The sequence below is a fragment of the Sphaerodactylus townsendi genome, linkage group LG16, assembly GCF_021028975.2.
Source record: "Sphaerodactylus townsendi isolate TG3544 linkage group LG16, MPM_Stown_v2.3, whole genome shotgun sequence".
NCBI classification, from domain to species: domain Eukaryota; kingdom Metazoa; phylum Chordata; class Lepidosauria; order Squamata; family Sphaerodactylidae; genus Sphaerodactylus; species Sphaerodactylus townsendi.
In genome coordinates, this window is record NC_059440.1 from 7,688,043 (window position 1) to 7,706,037 (window position 17,995).

At 49.0% G+C, this 17,995-nt stretch overlaps 1 protein-coding gene and 1 long non-coding RNA gene across 2 annotated transcripts; both read left to right on the forward strand.

The window, feature by feature from the left end:
* The first annotated feature begins 2,264 nt into the window (after positions 1 to 2,264).
* RFLNB (refilin B) lies at positions 2,265 to 13,699 on the forward strand. Its single transcript, XM_048519411.1, has 3 exons — positions 2,265 to 2,501; positions 9,705 to 9,811; positions 12,550 to 13,699. Exons 1-3 carry the CDS (start codon positions 2,292 to 2,294, stop codon positions 12,878 to 12,880), a joined length of 648 nt encoding a protein of 215 aa, XP_048375368.1. The 5' UTR covers positions 2,265 to 2,291; the 3' UTR covers positions 12,881 to 13,699.
* Positions 13,700 to 15,763: 2,064 nt separating this feature from the next.
* On the forward strand, positions 15,764 to 17,536 carry LOC125445963. Its single transcript, XR_007246347.1, has 2 exons — positions 15,764 to 16,128; positions 16,250 to 17,536. It is a non-coding gene; the product is annotated as an uncharacterized LOC125445963 (long non-coding RNA).
* The last annotated feature ends 459 nt before the right edge of the window (positions 17,537 to 17,995 follow it).

Here is a 17,995-nt window from a genome sequence, read left to right on the forward strand (position 1 = left end):
GGACTCCAAGCTCTGCCCCCGACCTCCGTGCAGGCCTGCTCCTGGCGTCCCCAGGGGTTTGTTAGCTGGGGGGCGGGGATCCAGCCTGCACAGAGGCCCAGGGGGGTGGGGATCAGTGGCGGCAGCTCAGGCGGGCACTGAGGGCTGCCCAACGCCAAGTTCTGCCCCCGCCTCCCTACGGGGGGGTGGGGCTCGGTGGTGTGTGACCGGGGTGCACACTGTCTTGATAATGTGAGAGGCCACGTGACCGAAAAGCGTGCACCCGGGGACATGGGTAACCCCATGTCCCTATAGGCTGTACGTCTCTGTTCTTGGGCCTTTCCCATTTGGCTGCTCAAGTTCCTTTGAAAACTGAAACAGTGGTGGTCAAATTGGGGCGTTGGTCCAATCAGGGGTGTTTGGTCTGCTAAGCAGGCTTTTGGCCACGGCTGGGCTACTGCCCACTCAAAAACGGGCCGGCTGTTCTTCCGGCTGCCTCCTCCTGAACGGAGTGTTGCCGTAGCAAACTGCTTCTGGGGCTGAGGCCCAAAGCCCCCTTTCCACCAGCGCGGTGTGAAAATGAGCCCGCGGTTCAACAGGCGGGTTCCCTCTGGGCTGGGACCCAGGACCTATAAATAGCTCCGGAGAACTAGATCGGAGCTGGAGGGCTGTGTTCTCCTGGCTTGATGGAAAAGCCCCCCCGCCGCCCCCATGAATAAGCACCACATTCCTTGAAAAGCGGTTTGACCTTTTAAAAAAACTCTCTGTCCCAGACAGGGCTGCGGAGTTGCAAATTCTGTGATTCACCCCCTAAGTGTGAATTTCCAGCAGCAGCCCCCCCCCCCTTCCCGCCCGCCCCTCCCAAATGTAGTTTGGCAGGCCTGGTGTTCATTTGCAAATGCTCCCAACTGCTTCCATTCATGCAAATGTCACTCCTGAAGTGAGGCAGAAAGAGATGAAATCATTTTTCTCTCTCTAAAGGATTTTTTTTAAGTCTCAGGAGCAGGAAAGGGCTGTCAGAAGGACGGGGATTCCGAGTTCTTCACCTCCAAGCATGCGCTGACAGGCTATAATAGTTTTATTATTATTATTATTATTATTATTATTATTATTATTATTATTATTATTATTATTAGTAGTAGTAGTAGTAGTAGTAGTAGTAGTAGTAGTAGTAGTAGTAGTAATAGTAACCTACTAGTAACCATAGTAACCATAATAATATAGTAACCATAGTAACAACAACAACAACAACAACAACAATAATAATAATTTATTCGATTTGATAAACCGCCCTACCCTCGGAGGGGGTTAAGAGTGTGAGAGCAGGGAGACATGGTTTAAATCTCTCCCCCCCCCCCCAACTTGGCCTTAAAGGGTGATCTTGGGCTAGTTGCACGCCTACCTTGCCTGGTTGTTGTATGGATAAAAATAGAGAAGGGTGGAATCATATACGCTCCCCTGGGCTAGGAACCGGTCACAAGGAATGTGCCTGCTGTGTCTCTGCGTGATGCTGGTTTTTCTCTGAGGCTGTTAATTCTACCATGTCTCTGCTCTGAGTGTGGTTTTGCCAGGCCAGGAGAGTGACCTTACCTGTTGCAACTCTGCATGAGTCTCTGGTCACGAGATGGGGGGTCTTTCAAGGGGTGGGCAACCAATTTATTCCTAGCCCTTCAGTAAACCTTTGGGGGCGAGGGAAAAAAATTGCATTCAGGAAAATGCACATTCTGCTTTGGAAAAAATGGGCAGGAGTCCGTTTTCTTAGCAGGAAGGAGCATTTCAGTCTGGAAGATGATGTGTCCAAGAAGGTACATGCTTGCTAAGAGGCCAGGATCTGTGGCACACCTGACGGATGCCAAACGCGGGGGACGTGTCGAGCCTGAAGCTGCGATAGAAGGCATCACCCACTTCCTAAGGAGGCTGCCTTCCGCTTCTCTGCATGCGCAGGATTCCGCTTTGAGTAGCTGCCGGAGTCCGGGCGATGCAAGAGCCCGCACCTTTGGGTCTGCCACCTGCGGCTCTCCAGACGTTCACGGACTACAAATCCCATCAGCCCCTGCGGCAGGGGCTGATGGGATTTGTAGTCCATGAACGTCTGGAGAGCCGCAGGTGGCAGACCCAAGAGCTCCTTTCCCGCCTGACGTCTGCACAGGCGTCGACCCCTTCGCCTGGCACGGGCGGCCCAGCCCCGACGGGCGGTCCCGGGGAGGAGGCGGGGCGAGGCGCCCCCAGGGGCGGGGCCGGGGCCGGCCGGGCGGAGCCTGCCGCTGGCGGCCAGAGCGGCGTTGGCGGCGGCCGGGGCCGGGCGCGCGGCGATGGTGGGGCGGCTGAGCTTGCAGGAGGTGCCGGACTTGCCGGACGCCAAGCGGCGGGGGGAGCGGCCGCTCGACAGCCCCGACTCCGGCCTGCCGCCCAGCCCCAGCCCGGCCCACTGGCTGCCGGCCTCCGCCGAGCGGGGGGGACTCGCCAACGGGCTGCTGCACGAGCCGGCCGGGGCGGCGGGGGGCACTCGGGTTCCGGCCACGGTGAGTTGCCCCGTCCCCAGGAGGTGCGCCCAAGGGGAGGCTCCCAAAGGGCTGGCGGAGGCAGGGGTCTGCCACCTGCGGCTCTCCAGATGTTCATGGACTACAGTTCCCATCAGCCCCTGCCAGCATGGCCAATTGGAATTTGTAGTCCATGAACATCTGGAGAGCCGCAGGTGGCAGACCCCTAGGCAGAGAGGGCGCCTGGCCCGTGGCACCCCCTCCCCCTCTTCTTCCCCTTCCCAGACTTATGAGGCTGGACAGCTTCCGGCCCAGGCCGGGGTCTCACTCGCCCCCGGCGACTGTCTCCGGAAGGGCCCGGGGCCCTGGCTGTCGGCCGTGCCCTTAACAGGTGCGTGGCAGGCAGATATTCCACAGGAGCAGCCTTTCAGCCGCACCCAGCTGGGGAATGGGCCGCCTCTGGAATCTGGGAGCCATGGGGGGGGCGGGGCGGGGGGAGTTTGTTAAGAGCAGCTGGGGACTCGAACCTGGAGAACCTTGTTTGACTCCCCACTCCTCCGTATGGAGCCGGCTGGGCGACCTTGGGCCGGTCACTGTTCTCTCAGAACTCTCTCAGCCCCACCTACCTCGCAAGGCGCCTGTCATGGGAAGAAGGGAAGGAGTTTGGTAAGCGGTTTTGAGGGTTGTGAAAAGTGGGATATAAATCCAGCCTCTTCTCTTGTCCTTCTTAATGCCCCGCGGACTAATAAGGGGAACAGTTTAGGACTTCGACCGGGCTTCCGAGTGCTACTTTTACCAGTGTGGTGTGGTGGTTAAGAGTGGTGGAGTCTTATCTGGAGAACCGTGTTTGGTTTCCCCTCTCCTGCACATGAAGCCTGCTGGGGTGACCTTGGGCCAGTCACGGTTCTCTCAGAACTCTCTCAGCCCCACCTGACTCACAAGGTGACTGTTGTGGGGTGAGGAAGGGAAAGGAGTCTGTCAGCCCCTTTGAGCCTGCTTACGGTTGAGAAAAACGGTAAAGTTTCCCCTTCAGTCGTGTCCGACCCTGGGGTACCGCTGCGAGCCGTGATTTCATAGGCAAGCCGTTTTTGTGGGGTAGTTTGCCATTGCTTTCCCCGGCTATTCTTTACTCCCTAGCTATGAGTTAGGTACTCATTTACCGACCAAGAAATGGATGCGTGGCTGAGTTCACCATGAGCCAGCTGCCAGGATATCTGACCCACAGGGGGCTCGAACTCCTGATCGTGTGAGTGGCAGTGCAGGCACTCAACCGCTACGCCACGTGGCTTTTCCATGGTTGAGAAAAGCCAGGAGCAGCAGTGGCGTAGGAGGTTAAGAGCTCGTGTATCTAATCTGGAGGAACTGGGTTTGATTCCCAGCTCTGCCGCCTGAGCTGTGGAGGCTAATCTGGGGAATTCAGATTAGTCTGTGCACTCCCACACACGGCAGCTGGGTGACCTTGGGCTAGTCACAGCTTCTCGGAGCTCTCTCAGCCCCACCTACCTGACAGGGTGTTTGTTGTGAGGGGGGAAGGGCAAGGAGATTGTAAGCCCCTTTGAGTCTCCTTCAGGAGTGAAAGGAGGGATATAAATCCAAATATAGGATATAACTCCTCCTCCTCCTCCTCCTCCTCCTCTTCTTCTTCTTCTTCTATAAATCCAAACTCTTTCAGTTGTGATTCTTTATGAACAGCCCTGGGAGGTAGGTCAGAACAACAACTTTGCAGAGCTGGTGAGGGACTGAAGGTACCTTGCCGAAGGCCAGCAGGCGAGTGTGGCGTAGGTAGGATTTGAACCAGGGAAAATTTGCACTGCTGGGCATTAATGCAGCCCTAGTCCTCATCTTGAGGTAGTTACTTCTAATAGCTTCTGTTTTGTGTAACCTAGTTGTGCTAAGTCATGGAGGATTGAGCCCGGCAGCTCCCTACATTTCCCTGGGGCACCGTTCCCCTAAAAAAGAGGATATTCTTGCCTGCCCCTTTCTTTTAAATGTCACACAGGGTGGAGTCAGGTATTGCTTCTGTTTGTCCTTCCAAAGGGACGTCTCGAGAATGTTATTTACTTAGAATATCTTTATGCCGCCCGTTCGGAGTCCCGCTTGAGGCAGCTCACAATTGAAGCCACCTTATTAACACGCAATTTTGGATGTGAGCGGCATAGAAACTACCATAAAAAAGAAACAAACCATTTAAAAGCTGGTAAAATCAAACCCCCCCCCCCCCAACAAAAGCCTGGTTGAAATGATGGGTTTCAACCTGGCATCTAAAAGGAAGTAAGGTAAATGCCGGGGGAGGGTGTTCCAAAGACCAGGTGCAACCATAGGAATTTTCTTGGTCTCACCTCTGAAGGTGGGGGGCACAGAGAGCAGGGCTTAAGAGACCGATCTTAACCGTGGGAGGGACAGTGGGGGCAGAGACGGTCCTTCAGATATCCTGGACCAGAACCATTTAGGGCCAGCATTTTGTATAGTGACAAGAAGAAGAAGAAGAAGAAGAAGAAGAAGACGAAGAAGAAGAAGACGAAGACGAAGAAGAAGAAGAAGAAGAAGAAGAAGAAGAAGAAGAGGAGGAGGAAGAGGAGGAGGAGGAGGAGGAGGAGGAGTTTGGATTTATATTCCCCCTTTCTCTCCTGCAGGAGACTCAAAGGGGCTTACAATCTCCTTACCCTTCCCCCCTCACAACAAACACCCTGTGAGGTAGGTGGGGCTGAGAGAGCTCCGAGAAGCTGTGACTAGCCCAAGGTCACCCAGCTGGCGTGGGTGGGAGTGCACAGGCTAATCTGAATTCCCCAGATAAGCCTCCACAGCTCAGGCGGCAGAGCTGGGAATCAAACCCGGTTCCTCCAGATTAAATACACGAGTTCTTAACCTCCCATAGTAACAAGAAGAAGAAGAAGAAGAAGAGGAGGAGGAGGAGTTTGGATTCATATCCCCCCTTTCTCTCCTGTAAGGAGACTCAAAGGGGCTTCTCCCCGCCCCCTCCTCACAACAAAAACCCTGTGAAATGGGTAGCCAGTGCAAATCCTCTAGCACAAGGGTGATACTGTCCTTATAACTGACCTCTTGACTGCAGCCTTCCTGCTGCACTTTAGATCAACTGAAGTTTCCAAACCGTTTGCAGAGGCAGCCCCGTGGGCGTAGCCCATCCCCTAAAGAACGGGCACAAGGACGAGGACTCGCAGCCTGTTTTCTGGGACTGTGTGGAGCCTGCTTGCATGCCAGATGCATCTGTCGTTCCCGTCTTCCCAAATGCTTTTCTGGGATTTGGGGTGCGGCAGCGCTCGCGCCAGCCTCTCGGCCCTGTGGTGTCCCGTGAGCCGCTTCTCATGTTGACTGTTGCCGTGGTTCGAGATTGCTGCCCTTTTATGCTCTCACGTGCTGCCGCTGGAGTCCAAAGCTGGCAGCTGAAGTGGTTAAGGGTGTTAGCCCAAGCTTTGGGGTTTCGTCCAGCAAATAATAGCACTTCCCCATCTGATATACTGTATTTATTCAGATGCAAGACTAGCCCCCCCCCCTCACCCTCCAATCGTGCCATCTTACATCTACAGGAGCAGCAGTGGCGTAGGAGGTTAAGAGCTCGTGTATCTAATCTGGAGGAACCGGGTTTGATTCCCGGCTCTGCCGCCTGAGCTGTGGAGGCTTATCTGGGGAATTCAGATTAGCCTGTGCACTCCCACACATGCCAGCTGGGTGACCTTGGGCTAGTCACAGCTTCTCGGAGCTCTCTCAGCCCCACCTACCTCACAGGGTGTTTGTTGTGAGGGGGGAAGGGCAAGGAGATTGTCAGCCCCTTTGAGTCTCCTGCAGGAGAGAAAGGGGGGACATAAATCCAAACTCTTCAAACTCTTCTACATACAAATTACAGTTACATCCAGCAATTCGTGGGGTTTTTTTTTGTATGTCTAGGTTTTTTTTAAGTGGTTCATCTTTCAGGGTTGTTTTCCTTTTGAGATAATATAGTACAGTGAGATGAGCCTTTGTGTCCATTTGGGCTCTCTTGTCTAACCAATGCCCATTGCACAAGAGTCTACAGAGTTCACTGATTCAGACACTAATGAATCTGTAGTAGCGACCATCATCTTCTGGCTATCAGAAGGTGTGGGAGAATCGCACTGTCACTAACGCTGGTTAAGAAGAGAAGAAGAAGAGTTTGGATTTATATCCTCCCTTTCTCTCCTGTAGGAGACTCAAAGGGGCTTACAATATCCTTGCCCTTCCCCCCTCACAACAAACACCCTGTGAGGTAGGTGGGGCTGAGAGAGCTCCGAGAAGCTGTGACTAGCCCAAGGTCACCCAGCTGGCGTGTGTGGGAGTGCACAGGCTAATCTGAATTCCCCAGATAAACCTCCACAGCTCAGGCGGCAGAGCTGGGAATCAAACCCGGTTCCTCCAGATTAGATACACGAGCTCTTAACCTCCTACGCCACTGCTGCTCCGTACCCACTTTGGTGGGCTTCAGCTCTGCAGACATTTCTCCCTGTTACCAGCTATCTGTCAAATCTATCAAGAAGGGGAAAGAAAAATATATATTTTTTGCTTACTCATAATATTGTGTGTGTGTGAGTTTCTTGCTTCACATAGTGGATTGCTGTTTGTCCTTCATTTCCCTCCAGTGTTGGTTTTGTGCTTGTGTCCTGGCTCCCATCCCAAATCTTTGGAGGCCAGCAGCTGCTAAAAATACCTTGACCCACATTTGTGGGTGACGCGGCCGATCAGGGGGTTGGGTGGCCACCAGTCAACAACTGCTTGTAGCGTTGAGCGGGCAGAAGAGCGGAGCGGGACAGCCGTGATGCTGGAGCGCTCTTGCTGTTAAGGATCTGGGCCCCAAGACGGAGCTTGCCCTTGAAATGCAAGGGAACAGGTGGATTGGGGGGGGGGGTGATTAGCAAGGGATGGCTAATCTGCCAGCTGCTTTGTTTATGTTGAAGTGTTTCAGGGATGGGATTGCAGGTTTTAGGGGTTGGGTTTTAGATGGGCATTAGAGCGACCCCCAACCCCAAGACATCAATGGTCGATTCCGCACTTGCGTTATCAACCTAAGTTTGAGCTGCGTTCGACCTAAGTGCTCCGCACAACCACTGGGATCGACGTGGTTTTGTATCAGCTTCGCCCCGTGTAACGGTCAAATTTCCGACTCCAGTTGGGAACTACTATTTTTTCAGGGAACCACGCTTGAACTCAGCTCAATTCCAGTAAAGTGCAGAATCTCTGGTGCCAGGAGTCCCCCTTTCAGCCAATCACAGCTGAGTGTTTTGGGCATGCGTACAGCTGGCCAATCAAAAAACGCCACCTTCGTCCCTCCATTTCTGTGGCAGTTTTTTTTATAACGTGTGTGGGGATAGACGGAACATGGCCGTAAAACAGTAGCCAATCGGAACGGAGCGGCGAAGAGGCACAGGATGATTCCGCCCTCCGAGCTGGGATCAAGCTGGTTGCAGTGGGGAACCACAATGGTTTTGACCTAGGTTAGTACCCTTCTCAGGGAACTGTGTCGAACCTATTTTACTTGTGTGTGGAATCGCCCAATGACTGATCGGTTGTAGCAGGAGCAGAGACTGAAGGTGGTTTCCATGCAACCTGAAGATTGATTAGGGTTTTAGGGTGGAAGTGGCGTCCCAGATTTGTTCCAGGTTTTTTTTTCCTATGCAAGGACAAGAGCTGCAGCTGTGGCATCTCTGTGGGATTGTGTGTCTACAAGTTAACTATGAGTTCGTGCTTCTGTTTTGGCATAACCCTGCTGGCTGCCTTTCAACGATTTTTTTAAAAAATCCAGCTTTTGGAAGAAAGAATGTTCATGATCTATCGATGCGTTAAAATGATGGTCGTCAACGACATGGTTATAGTGTGTCCCACTAAAACGGGTGTCCATTGGGGTATTTTAAACAATCTTTCTGATGGTGCTGATGGGACCGGTGTGTTCCAAAGCACAAAGATATATCCCACAAATACACAAGCCTCAATATAAAGTACACAGTGCATTTAATTGTGCTAGTCACGCAGCGGTGGCGAACCTTTGGCACTCCAGATGTTATGGACTACATTTCCCATCAGCCGTTGCCAGCATGGCAAATTGGCCATGCGGGAAGGGGCTGATGGGAATTGTAGTCCACAACATCTGGAGTGCCAAAGGTTCACCACCATGGTGCTAGTGTGATTCCAAACATCCACTTATAACTCTACCTAACAGACTACCACTATTTACTCTAATGGCTAATTCCAACACATAACATATTACAAATACTTAGGTATAGTTATAAGTGGATGTTTGGAATCGCACAGGGGTCTGCAACCTGCGGCTCTTCAGATGTTCATGGACTACAATTCCCATCAGCCCCTGCCAGCATGGCTGATGGGAATTGTAGTCCATGAACATCTGGAGAGCCGCAGGTTGCAGACCCCTGCACTCGCACAATAAATGCACTGTGCACTTTATATTGTGGCTTGCATATTAGTGGGATATATCTTTGTGCTCTGGAACTTATCTGCTGTATACTATTGTCTTATGATGTGTGTTATGCCAAGTTGCTCTGCAGACCTGTGGGACTGGCCACATCACTTCTGCAAGTATAGTGTGAAATGACCCACACCCCCTGAGTGAATATGACTGGAAACACAACTGGAAACATCGTTATATTCTCCTAAGGTCTGGAACAGCTTTTGCAACTGCGAGATTGCTTATGTACTTTTTAAATGATCTGGCTCACCTTTGTGTTGTCGAAGGCTTTCACGGCCAGATCCAACTGGTTGTTGTGGGTTTTCCAGGTTGTGTGGCTGTTGTCTGGTGGATCTTGTTCCTAACGTTTCGCCTGCATTTGTGGCTGGCATCTTCAGAGGTGTATCACAGAGGGAAGTCTGTTACACGCTGTGTCCAGTGAGAAGGGAATGTTTTAGTGGGGTATATATTGTCCACATCCCAGGGTGGGGAACCAAACCAAAACATTTAACCACCCTGGGACATGGACATTATATACCCCACTAAAATATTCCCTTCTCACTGGACGCAGTGTGTAACAGACTTCCCTCTGTGATACACCTCTGAAGATGCCGACCATAGATGCAAGCAAAACGTTAGGAACAAGATCCACCAGACCACGGCCACACAGCCCGGAAAACCCACCAGAACCAGCTGGCCCTCCTTTCATTTTTGGTATTTTCTTCTCTTCCCCCCCTTCCACACATTATCTGCTTCATTGGTGGCTGGTATGTTGTTTGCAACGATCCAATTGTTATTTGCTTTGACTTTTGCAGAACTCTTCCTCTCCTAACCCTCTCCTCCCTGGCAGCACTTCCCGGCTGTGCCTCCTGTCCTTTGGTGAAGGAGTGGAGTTTGACCCTTTACCTCCCAAGGATGTCAGGTAAATGTTGGTTTTCCTGCGGCCAGTGTTCTACAGCTGAGCACGAGGGACCAATAGGCCTTCGCAAGATGGGATGTTTGCTGGAGCAGCGTATTTAATCATTTTGCAGAGAAACGCAGATGAAATATTATGTTGATGCAGTGAACCAAGCTCTGAATGTCCCCCAATCTAAGTTTTTCCACCAAATAATGGGAGTTCCAAACTGCATCCCTTACGCAGCCCTGCTTTTAGAACTGGGGCAAAACACCCTGGAACATAAAGCTTGGCTTAGAGCAGGGGTAGGGAACCTGCGGCTCGAGTGGTTTCGTTACGCGGTTCTTCCTCCGGTGCACTGCATGCTCCAATGAAAGTTGAGCCACCAGCTTCATCCAGGGCGGGCGCTATCACCGTTTACAGCCAGCTGGGCCGTGCCGCGGGCTTCCCCTCTCGCCCGCCCCATTGGACCGGGGCGGGTGCTTTTCCCGGCGGCAGGCAAGGCCGAGCCGCTGGCTTCATTCGCTCCCGCCCTGCTGCAGCAGGGCGGGCGCATCTAATTGCCCGCCAGCGCCTGGCAGGGCAGCACTGGCGGGCTTTCCCTCTCACCCGCCTTTGTTCAAGCTGGCTGGCGTTTTCCTCGCGGATCTAGGCCAAGCCGCTGGCCCCATCCTTGCCCGCCCTGCAGGCAGCAGGGCTGGTGCATCCATGCGCTTCTCAGAATGAGTGGAGTAAAAGGTAAAAAACCCCCAATATATACAGTGTTATCTTTATTTTAAATGTCAAAAATTATTTGCGGCTCCCATTGTTTTCTTTTCCCGTGGAAAATGGGTCCAAGTGGCTCTTTGAGTGTTAAAGGTTCCCTACCCCTGGCTTAGAGCCTTCAGATTTTGGCTCCGCCTTCACTACCTGCCATCTGAACACTCCCTTGTCTCATTGACACTACAGGACACGCAGGCTAACCCCTGGTTTTCTCTAATCAAGATAAAGATTATTTCCATCGGCCTGCCTATTGAATCACTCTACCTAATGTCCTATTCAGAAGCGTACAATAGGCTCAGAGATCGGCTTTGCAAATTTACATCTAGCAGCCAAACGAACCTGCTCTCCAACACAACTCCTGATTCCATTTGAGCAGAGACGTATGGCTTATTACCTCCATACCTTAATGAACCCACACGTAAGAAGAGCCCTTACCATTGCACGTTTTAACGTTATGCCCTCTGCCCTATTAAAGGGTAGGTTCAGCAATTTAGATAAACCCGCAAGGTTATGCAGTTGCAAACTTAATGTGGTTGAAACCCTGACTCACCAATTCTTGCACTGCACCAGATTTGATAACATCAGATCTAAATATATCAACTTACATTTTTTTCTTCCAATCTGGGCTGCCTGATCTGATTAGGACCGGTTATCTCTACTGTTAAACAACTTGGACCCTGGTCTTTGTGAAGGGACCGCCAATTTCATTGCGGAGATAGTTGAGAGTTCCCAGTAAAACGTATTTGTTGTGCTTCCCATGGGGTCTTTTATCTATCATGTATTCATGCAATTGTTCCCGATTTATGTAACTCTTTCTGACTATGCCAATAAAGGCGTGTGTGTGTGTGTGTGAGTGAGTGAGTGAGTGAGTGAGTGAGTGAGTGAGTGAGTGAGTGAGTGAGTGAGTGAGTAAGTAAGTAAGTAATAGGGCTTCCCAAGATGGGATGTTTGCTGGAGCAGCGTATTTAATCATTTTGCAGAGAAACGCAGATGAAATGTTATGTTGATGCATCTACAAAGATACTTCCCACCAATAGGAGTACCAGTTTCATGAAGGTTGGCACTGCTGTGCAAGCAGCCGTGTCTGGTCATGTGTGTGTGTCCAGAAACTGACCAGGGTCCCAAATTAGGCCCCTTTTGCACATGCAGAATAAGGCACTTTCAATCCACTTTCGATGCACTTTGCAGCTGGATTTTACTGTGTGGAATAGCAAAATCCACACGCAAACAATTGTGAAAGTAGATTGAAAGTGCGTTATTCTGCATGTCTGGAAGGGGACCTTAGATTCACAGTCTACAAAAGTGGATCAGCAGTCTCTGCTTCCTGAACCTTGGCTTGCTAACCCCTTATCAGTTGTTCTGAAACTATTCGAGGGTAAAAGAGAGTATTGGACCTCCAGACTAAGATCCAGCTACTTTTGAAACTCCGATTAATTGTCCAGCGTGGGGTGGGCCACTGTTTGAGAAATACGGGATCAAAATTCTGCTTGGCACTTATAATCAAACTCACAAACTTTGTGTGAGAGGGATGATCCAATCCGAGATTCTTCACGTCTCTCATAAAGGTTTATCGCATCCTGCTTTTATCAACTATGACTTGATGGCACTTTCCACAACCACTAAAGGAGAATTGTTTCTCAGAAGGAAGCGGTTTTAAATTATAGATTCAAGTAGGTGTTAAAACAGACATCTGTGACGTAAGAAGGTAGAGTGATTATTGGGAGCTGTAGGAAGCCTTCTGTGACCTAAACTGTAGGTCGAATAAACATTAAAACATAAACATTAATTTTGTCTGTGTAGGAGTAAGTTGGAAATGGGATGGAATTGTGAAACTGAACAGTCCGCAAGACTAAAATGCTCTTCTTAAATCTTTAGTGCAGCATTAGCGGAAGATGGAGGAGAAATGTTTTGAGTACGTACGAGGTTTGAAGCTCAGGTTTTCCTGAGGCACTTCACCTCGATGCTAACTCTCTTCCTGCCTACCTCTTATTGCCCCTAAACAGGTACACCTCTTCGGTGAAATACGACTCAGAGAAGCACTTCATTAATAACGTCTATTTGCCGATGGGGCTCGGGATGACCTCTTGTAGCCAGACGGTCGTCTGTGTTCCCGACAGCACGTGGCGCAGCTACAAAGCCGAGCTGCACTTGGAACCCCGCCCCAAGCCGAGGCATTTCACCAGCACCGCCATCGTCTACCCCAAGCACACCAAAACTGTGTACACCACCACACTGGATTACAATTGCAAGAAGGTCGTGCGGCGGTTTTTGTCCAGCGTGGAGCTCGAGTCCGCGGAACGCTCCGGCAGCAATTACAACCCGGAAGATTGCTGATTGCTCTCCCAAAGCCCACTCATTCCATTGTACCATCCTGGATGAAAAGTGGTGGCAGTTCCGGACTGCCCTGCCACCCAAATGAATTTCATCTGTTGCTACCTCTGCCCTAGTGCCCACCTTCGGCTGGGAGGATCTCGTCGGCCTGCACTTAATTCTCGTTTATAGGAATGTAATTCCCCTTCCCTCCCGAGAAACTTTTGTGATGCCACAGCTCTTACCACCGTTCTTGCCTTGTACGTGGTGAAAAATAAGGGAACGTTTCTTTTCACGGAGAAAATTGATTTTGCTTTCACAGAAACGGGATTTGGGACAGCACCTCTCAGTTGAAAAACAATATATTTGAATTGACTTTCTGAACCGTGGAAGACTTGCTGGTTGCTCTGGCATTAAATATTCTTTTTGAAAAACGAAACGAAACGATCAGCCATAATTTATTTTCACTTGTCAAAACCTCACTTACTTATGTCAAAATATAAAATTGGGGCAGGCTGGTCAGGGAACAGGTTACCATTTTTGATGGTCGTAGTTCTTTTAAACTTTTACAGAAATAGCCTTTCCAGAGATAGGCCCTAGTTTGCTCGTTCTTTTGTTTAGCTCGCCGAACAAATGAATTTTGATTAGATGGCCGCTTCAATTGATTTTGCATTAACCTGGTACTTCTTGTGCTTTCTCCGTCTCCCCTGCCTAGTTAATTATACAGGATTTTCCTCCTTTTAATTTACTGGGAGATTGCCTAACTGTTTGCTGTGGTTCAGTGTGCCAGAGGTTGCGTGTAACAAGTTTAAAAAAAAATAAAACTAAGCATTGTCTTGGGAACGTCGGGAACGCTGTTAAAAACGCACCGTCTCGTGAACATAACTCTTCCAAAACGCCACAACTATGTTTGCAGTAGCACTTTAAATCCCGAGGGTCAGGGTGAGAGATTGTTAGACAATCTCCTCTTTGACCAAAAGGAGGAAATTAAATGTCACCGAAGGATGGCAGTGAGTTGTGCGGAAGTGTTTTGTGGGAGTGAATAAAATTCAGGCTAGGTGTGAGCAGTTTAGTCTAAGATTCTAGATGAGATGTTGTGGATGGAAAGACCACAGGTGAAGTTGGCTCTTGTATGTGGTACGTGTTGAAAGATCTCCTTTGTGGAAAGGCCGGGGGGGCGGGGGGGGGGTCAAAGTTGCTTTGTTACGGAAAAGGGGAAGTTATTTTTGAGTTATGTGTTTGCTATCATCTGTTTTTTAATTTTTTTTGCTTCACCGTATGGAGTTAATTATACACACCTCCAGTTAATCTTGCAATGCGACTTCCACAATCAAAACAATTCTAGTTGCCTGAAGTCACAAGTAGACCGTATATAAAAGCATTATCTTCTCCACTGTACAGTGCAAAGAAATTGCTCACCGATTGCCTAGCTGCAGAGTTTGACATGTTACCAGTGGTTTTTTTAAAAACTAACCTGCATTTCATTGGGTTGGAAGGAAAAATTCTTTGCCAGTAAGCGAGTCATTCCTTGGATTTAAAAAAAAAGAATTACCAAACAGTTACCTACGATTTAAGAGTTCAATTATGTCCTTTTGTCTTGGAATCCGACAGCTCTTGGAAAGTGCTTAGAAGGGAAAGGCTACACGGATGCTTGTGGTACATGATCCAGTGGCGTAGTGGTTAAGAGCAGGTGCACTCTAATCTGGAGGAACCGGGTTTGATTTCGTGCTCTGCCGCCTGAGCTGTGGAGGCTTCTCTGGGGAATTCAGATTAGCCCGTGCACTCCAACACACGCCAGCTGGGTGACCTTGGGCTAGTCACAGCTCTTCCGAACTCTCTCAGCCCCACCTACCTCACAGGGTGTTTGTTGTGAGGGGGAAAGGGCAAGGAGATTGTAAGCCCCTTTGAGTCTCCTACAGGAGAGAAAGGGGGGATATGAATCCAACTCTTCTTCTTCTTCTATATGAAATTGTCTCCTATAAAGTCAGGCCGTCTAGCTCCGTTTTGTCTGCTCTGACAGTCCTCCAGTCTCCCTGGTCGAGAAAGGTCTTCCTCAGTGCTTGCTACCTAAGGCCCTTGAGTGGAATGTATCAGTTGAATCGGGGACCTCTGGCACGCAAAGTCTATGCTCTACCGCTACCACAACCCCCTCTGAAGTGCTCTCTTTAAAAAAAATCCTGTACAAAAACTGCTAGGGAAATTGATGCGGGCGAGGAACGACTGCAGTTTCCCCACCAGCCATTAACAAGCAGTGAGAGGATACGAGTAGCATTCGGTGCAAGAGCCGCTGGGCCCTTAATAGAGAGGAGGCGCAACCGGAACAGCGTGTTTATTTTCCTTAACACCAAAGGGGTGCAGGGGTGTTTGGGGTTTTCTCCTTGCGCCCCTGGAGCCTTCAATTCAATAAGCCTTTATTGGCATGTACACGATAGTATGAAAATACAGTTCCAGTTAAAAGGTGAATAGTAAAAAACTTCGTGTTTGTCATACATTCAGTTTACAAACTTCTGACAGAAACTTTGCCACTATAAGGCAACAATGAAAATCCTGACCATTTAAAAGCATAACTATTTTATCTGATTCAGTATAATCAATCATAGAGTCTTTGGCTTGGGATAACAGACTGGATCGGAGTTTCCGGTACACAAGCAGTTCAGGAGAATGTGTGGGATGGAATCCAGCTGTCCTATGCTACAGGGACAGAACCTCTTATCATTGGAAGACCTTTAAGTCTTCCTCTATGTAGCGGAGATGGCATGATGTTAAATCTAGCCAGCATATAGGCTCTCCTGTGTATGGGATTTGTGAGCGCTGTAATATAATAGGCTGGGTATCCCTGCGTGAAAGGAATTGACATATTTGTTGGTGAACAAGATTTATTTGCCAAGCTCTGCAGTTGTTGATAGTCCATTGCTAACAGCCTCTCTTTAATGAGGGCAAAAGTTTCAATAAAGGTTAGCATATTGAAGGAGTCACTGTCATAACCCAGTTCCCCGATCTTTGCTGTAACTATTGTGCACCATTTTGAATGGTGAAGTTGCGCCCCTGGAGTCCCGCATAGCAGAAACCGGACAGATGAGGGTGAGGCTTTTACGGACCAGGAGTTCGGATTTCTTCTCTCAGGCGGTTTCTTCCCCTTTGTTATCTCGATTCTTCTCTTCCACATTTTGCCACCCAAGACAGAAAAAGGGAATGCAGGTGTCCAGGCTGTTTAACATTCCTTCACAGGGCTCTTGTGGTGGTGGGGAGGAAGAGCAGACTGTACACCAGTGGTGGCGAGCCTATGGCCCTCCAGATGTTCACGGACTACAATTCCCATCAGCCCCTGCCAGCATGGCCAATTGGGAATTGTAGTCCATGAACATCTGGAGTGCCATAGGTTCGCCACGACAGCTATACACACTGCTCTTTAAACTCCTTGGAGGAACAGGGTGACAAAAATAAATGTGAGTGAACGTGCGTGCGTGTAAAGTGCCACCTGACTTACAATTACCTTGTAACCCTGTAGGAAACATTCAGAGGTGGTTTGCCCTTCGTGCTTCCATCTGGCTGGAAGCTTCCTATGCAAGAGCACCCATACCCATACAGGTGCACAGGACCCATACAAATAGGACCTGCGTGCTGAATTTTTTTTCTGCCACGAGACTTTCGTTGGAGAGGAGTTTATTTATTTTATTCAATCCATTCAATGCCATGTCGAGTAATATTTGGGGGATTTTTAAAAAAACCCTTGATCCAGCAGTTGAGAGCTTGTGATTGGTAATGCAGTATAATATGTTTTTGTGTGGATTATCGGGCAGACATTTGAATGATCTCCAGCTGCTCGTGGGTGATACTTTTGTTTGTAAGGAACAAGTAGAGAACTTACTAAAGAGAAGGGCTTCCAGGAGACAGTGGGTTGCTGGAAACAGGAAGCTGAACTAAGCCAGTGGTGATCAACTCCATCGTGTTGTTAAAGAGACTTCCGTCATACTCTATTGGACAACTGGAGGCATCTTCTCTTGTGAACCTATTTTTACATCTGAAGATGCCTCTACAACAGGGGTGTCCAACTCTGGCGCTTCAGATGTTCGTGGACTACAATTCCCATCAGCCCTGCTGTAGGGGGATTTCTATCAGGGGCTGATGGGAATTGTTGTCGAGCAGGGGCTGATGGGAATTGTAGTCCATGTACATCTGAAGCGCCAGAGTTGGATACCCCTACTCTACAACTTTGGACACACTTTGTGGCAACACAGCGATGGTAATATTATTCTGGGATAAGTAGACCACCGGGCTCCTCTGGTCTGGGTTTTCTACGAACTCATACTTTAAAAAACCATCCTGGCAGTTGTCTGTCTTTTAAACATGATTGATCTTAAATATCCCCTTTTAAAATAAAGTATGTTTAAAAATTGTGTCGATGCATAATTTCAAAGTTAACTTAACGTTGCTGCGTTCTTCAGGAGACTTGGTTATCTCTGTAGATCCTGTAATGCAATCCTTACCACCCCTCAAGACTTTTTAATTCACTTCAATTTTTCTCTTTTTAAACTAACAATAAATTGTCCAAAAGTCATAATTCCAGAGAAGCGTGTTGTATTCATTGATACTTGTTGACCGATGCGTGGATTGTCTTTCCCGTGGTCTCGGTTGTGTGGGGCTGGAGATTACTGGGAAATGAATAAACAATTAAGCAACTGTGTACTGTGCTGGTTTTTCACGTAAGCAACGTTTTAATATATTAGGCTTCATTTCAGTCTGTCTGCTGGATTCCTGGGCAAGCTACTATATATTTGAAATGTAATATGAACACAATATTGAAAAAGCTATCCAGTTTGTGATTTAGGAAAGTTTTTTGGGGTTTTTTTTTAAAGGATAGCTTAGTATTTTTTTGCGTACCACTTTTTCATTTCTGGGATTGGTGGATTCTGAGGACCCTGGTTCTGATGTTTTTATACAAATACTACTCTACGAGAAGGCAAATTTTGAAAGTGAAGACACTGGAAAGTTACTGCTAAATCAACACTTAAAATGTCCCTGTGTTGTACACTTTTCAGGGACTTGTTAATTGTCAGGAGAGCCATAAGAACATAAGAACATAAGAACTAGCCTGCTGGATCAGACCAGAGTCCATCTAGTCCAGCACTCTGCTCCTCG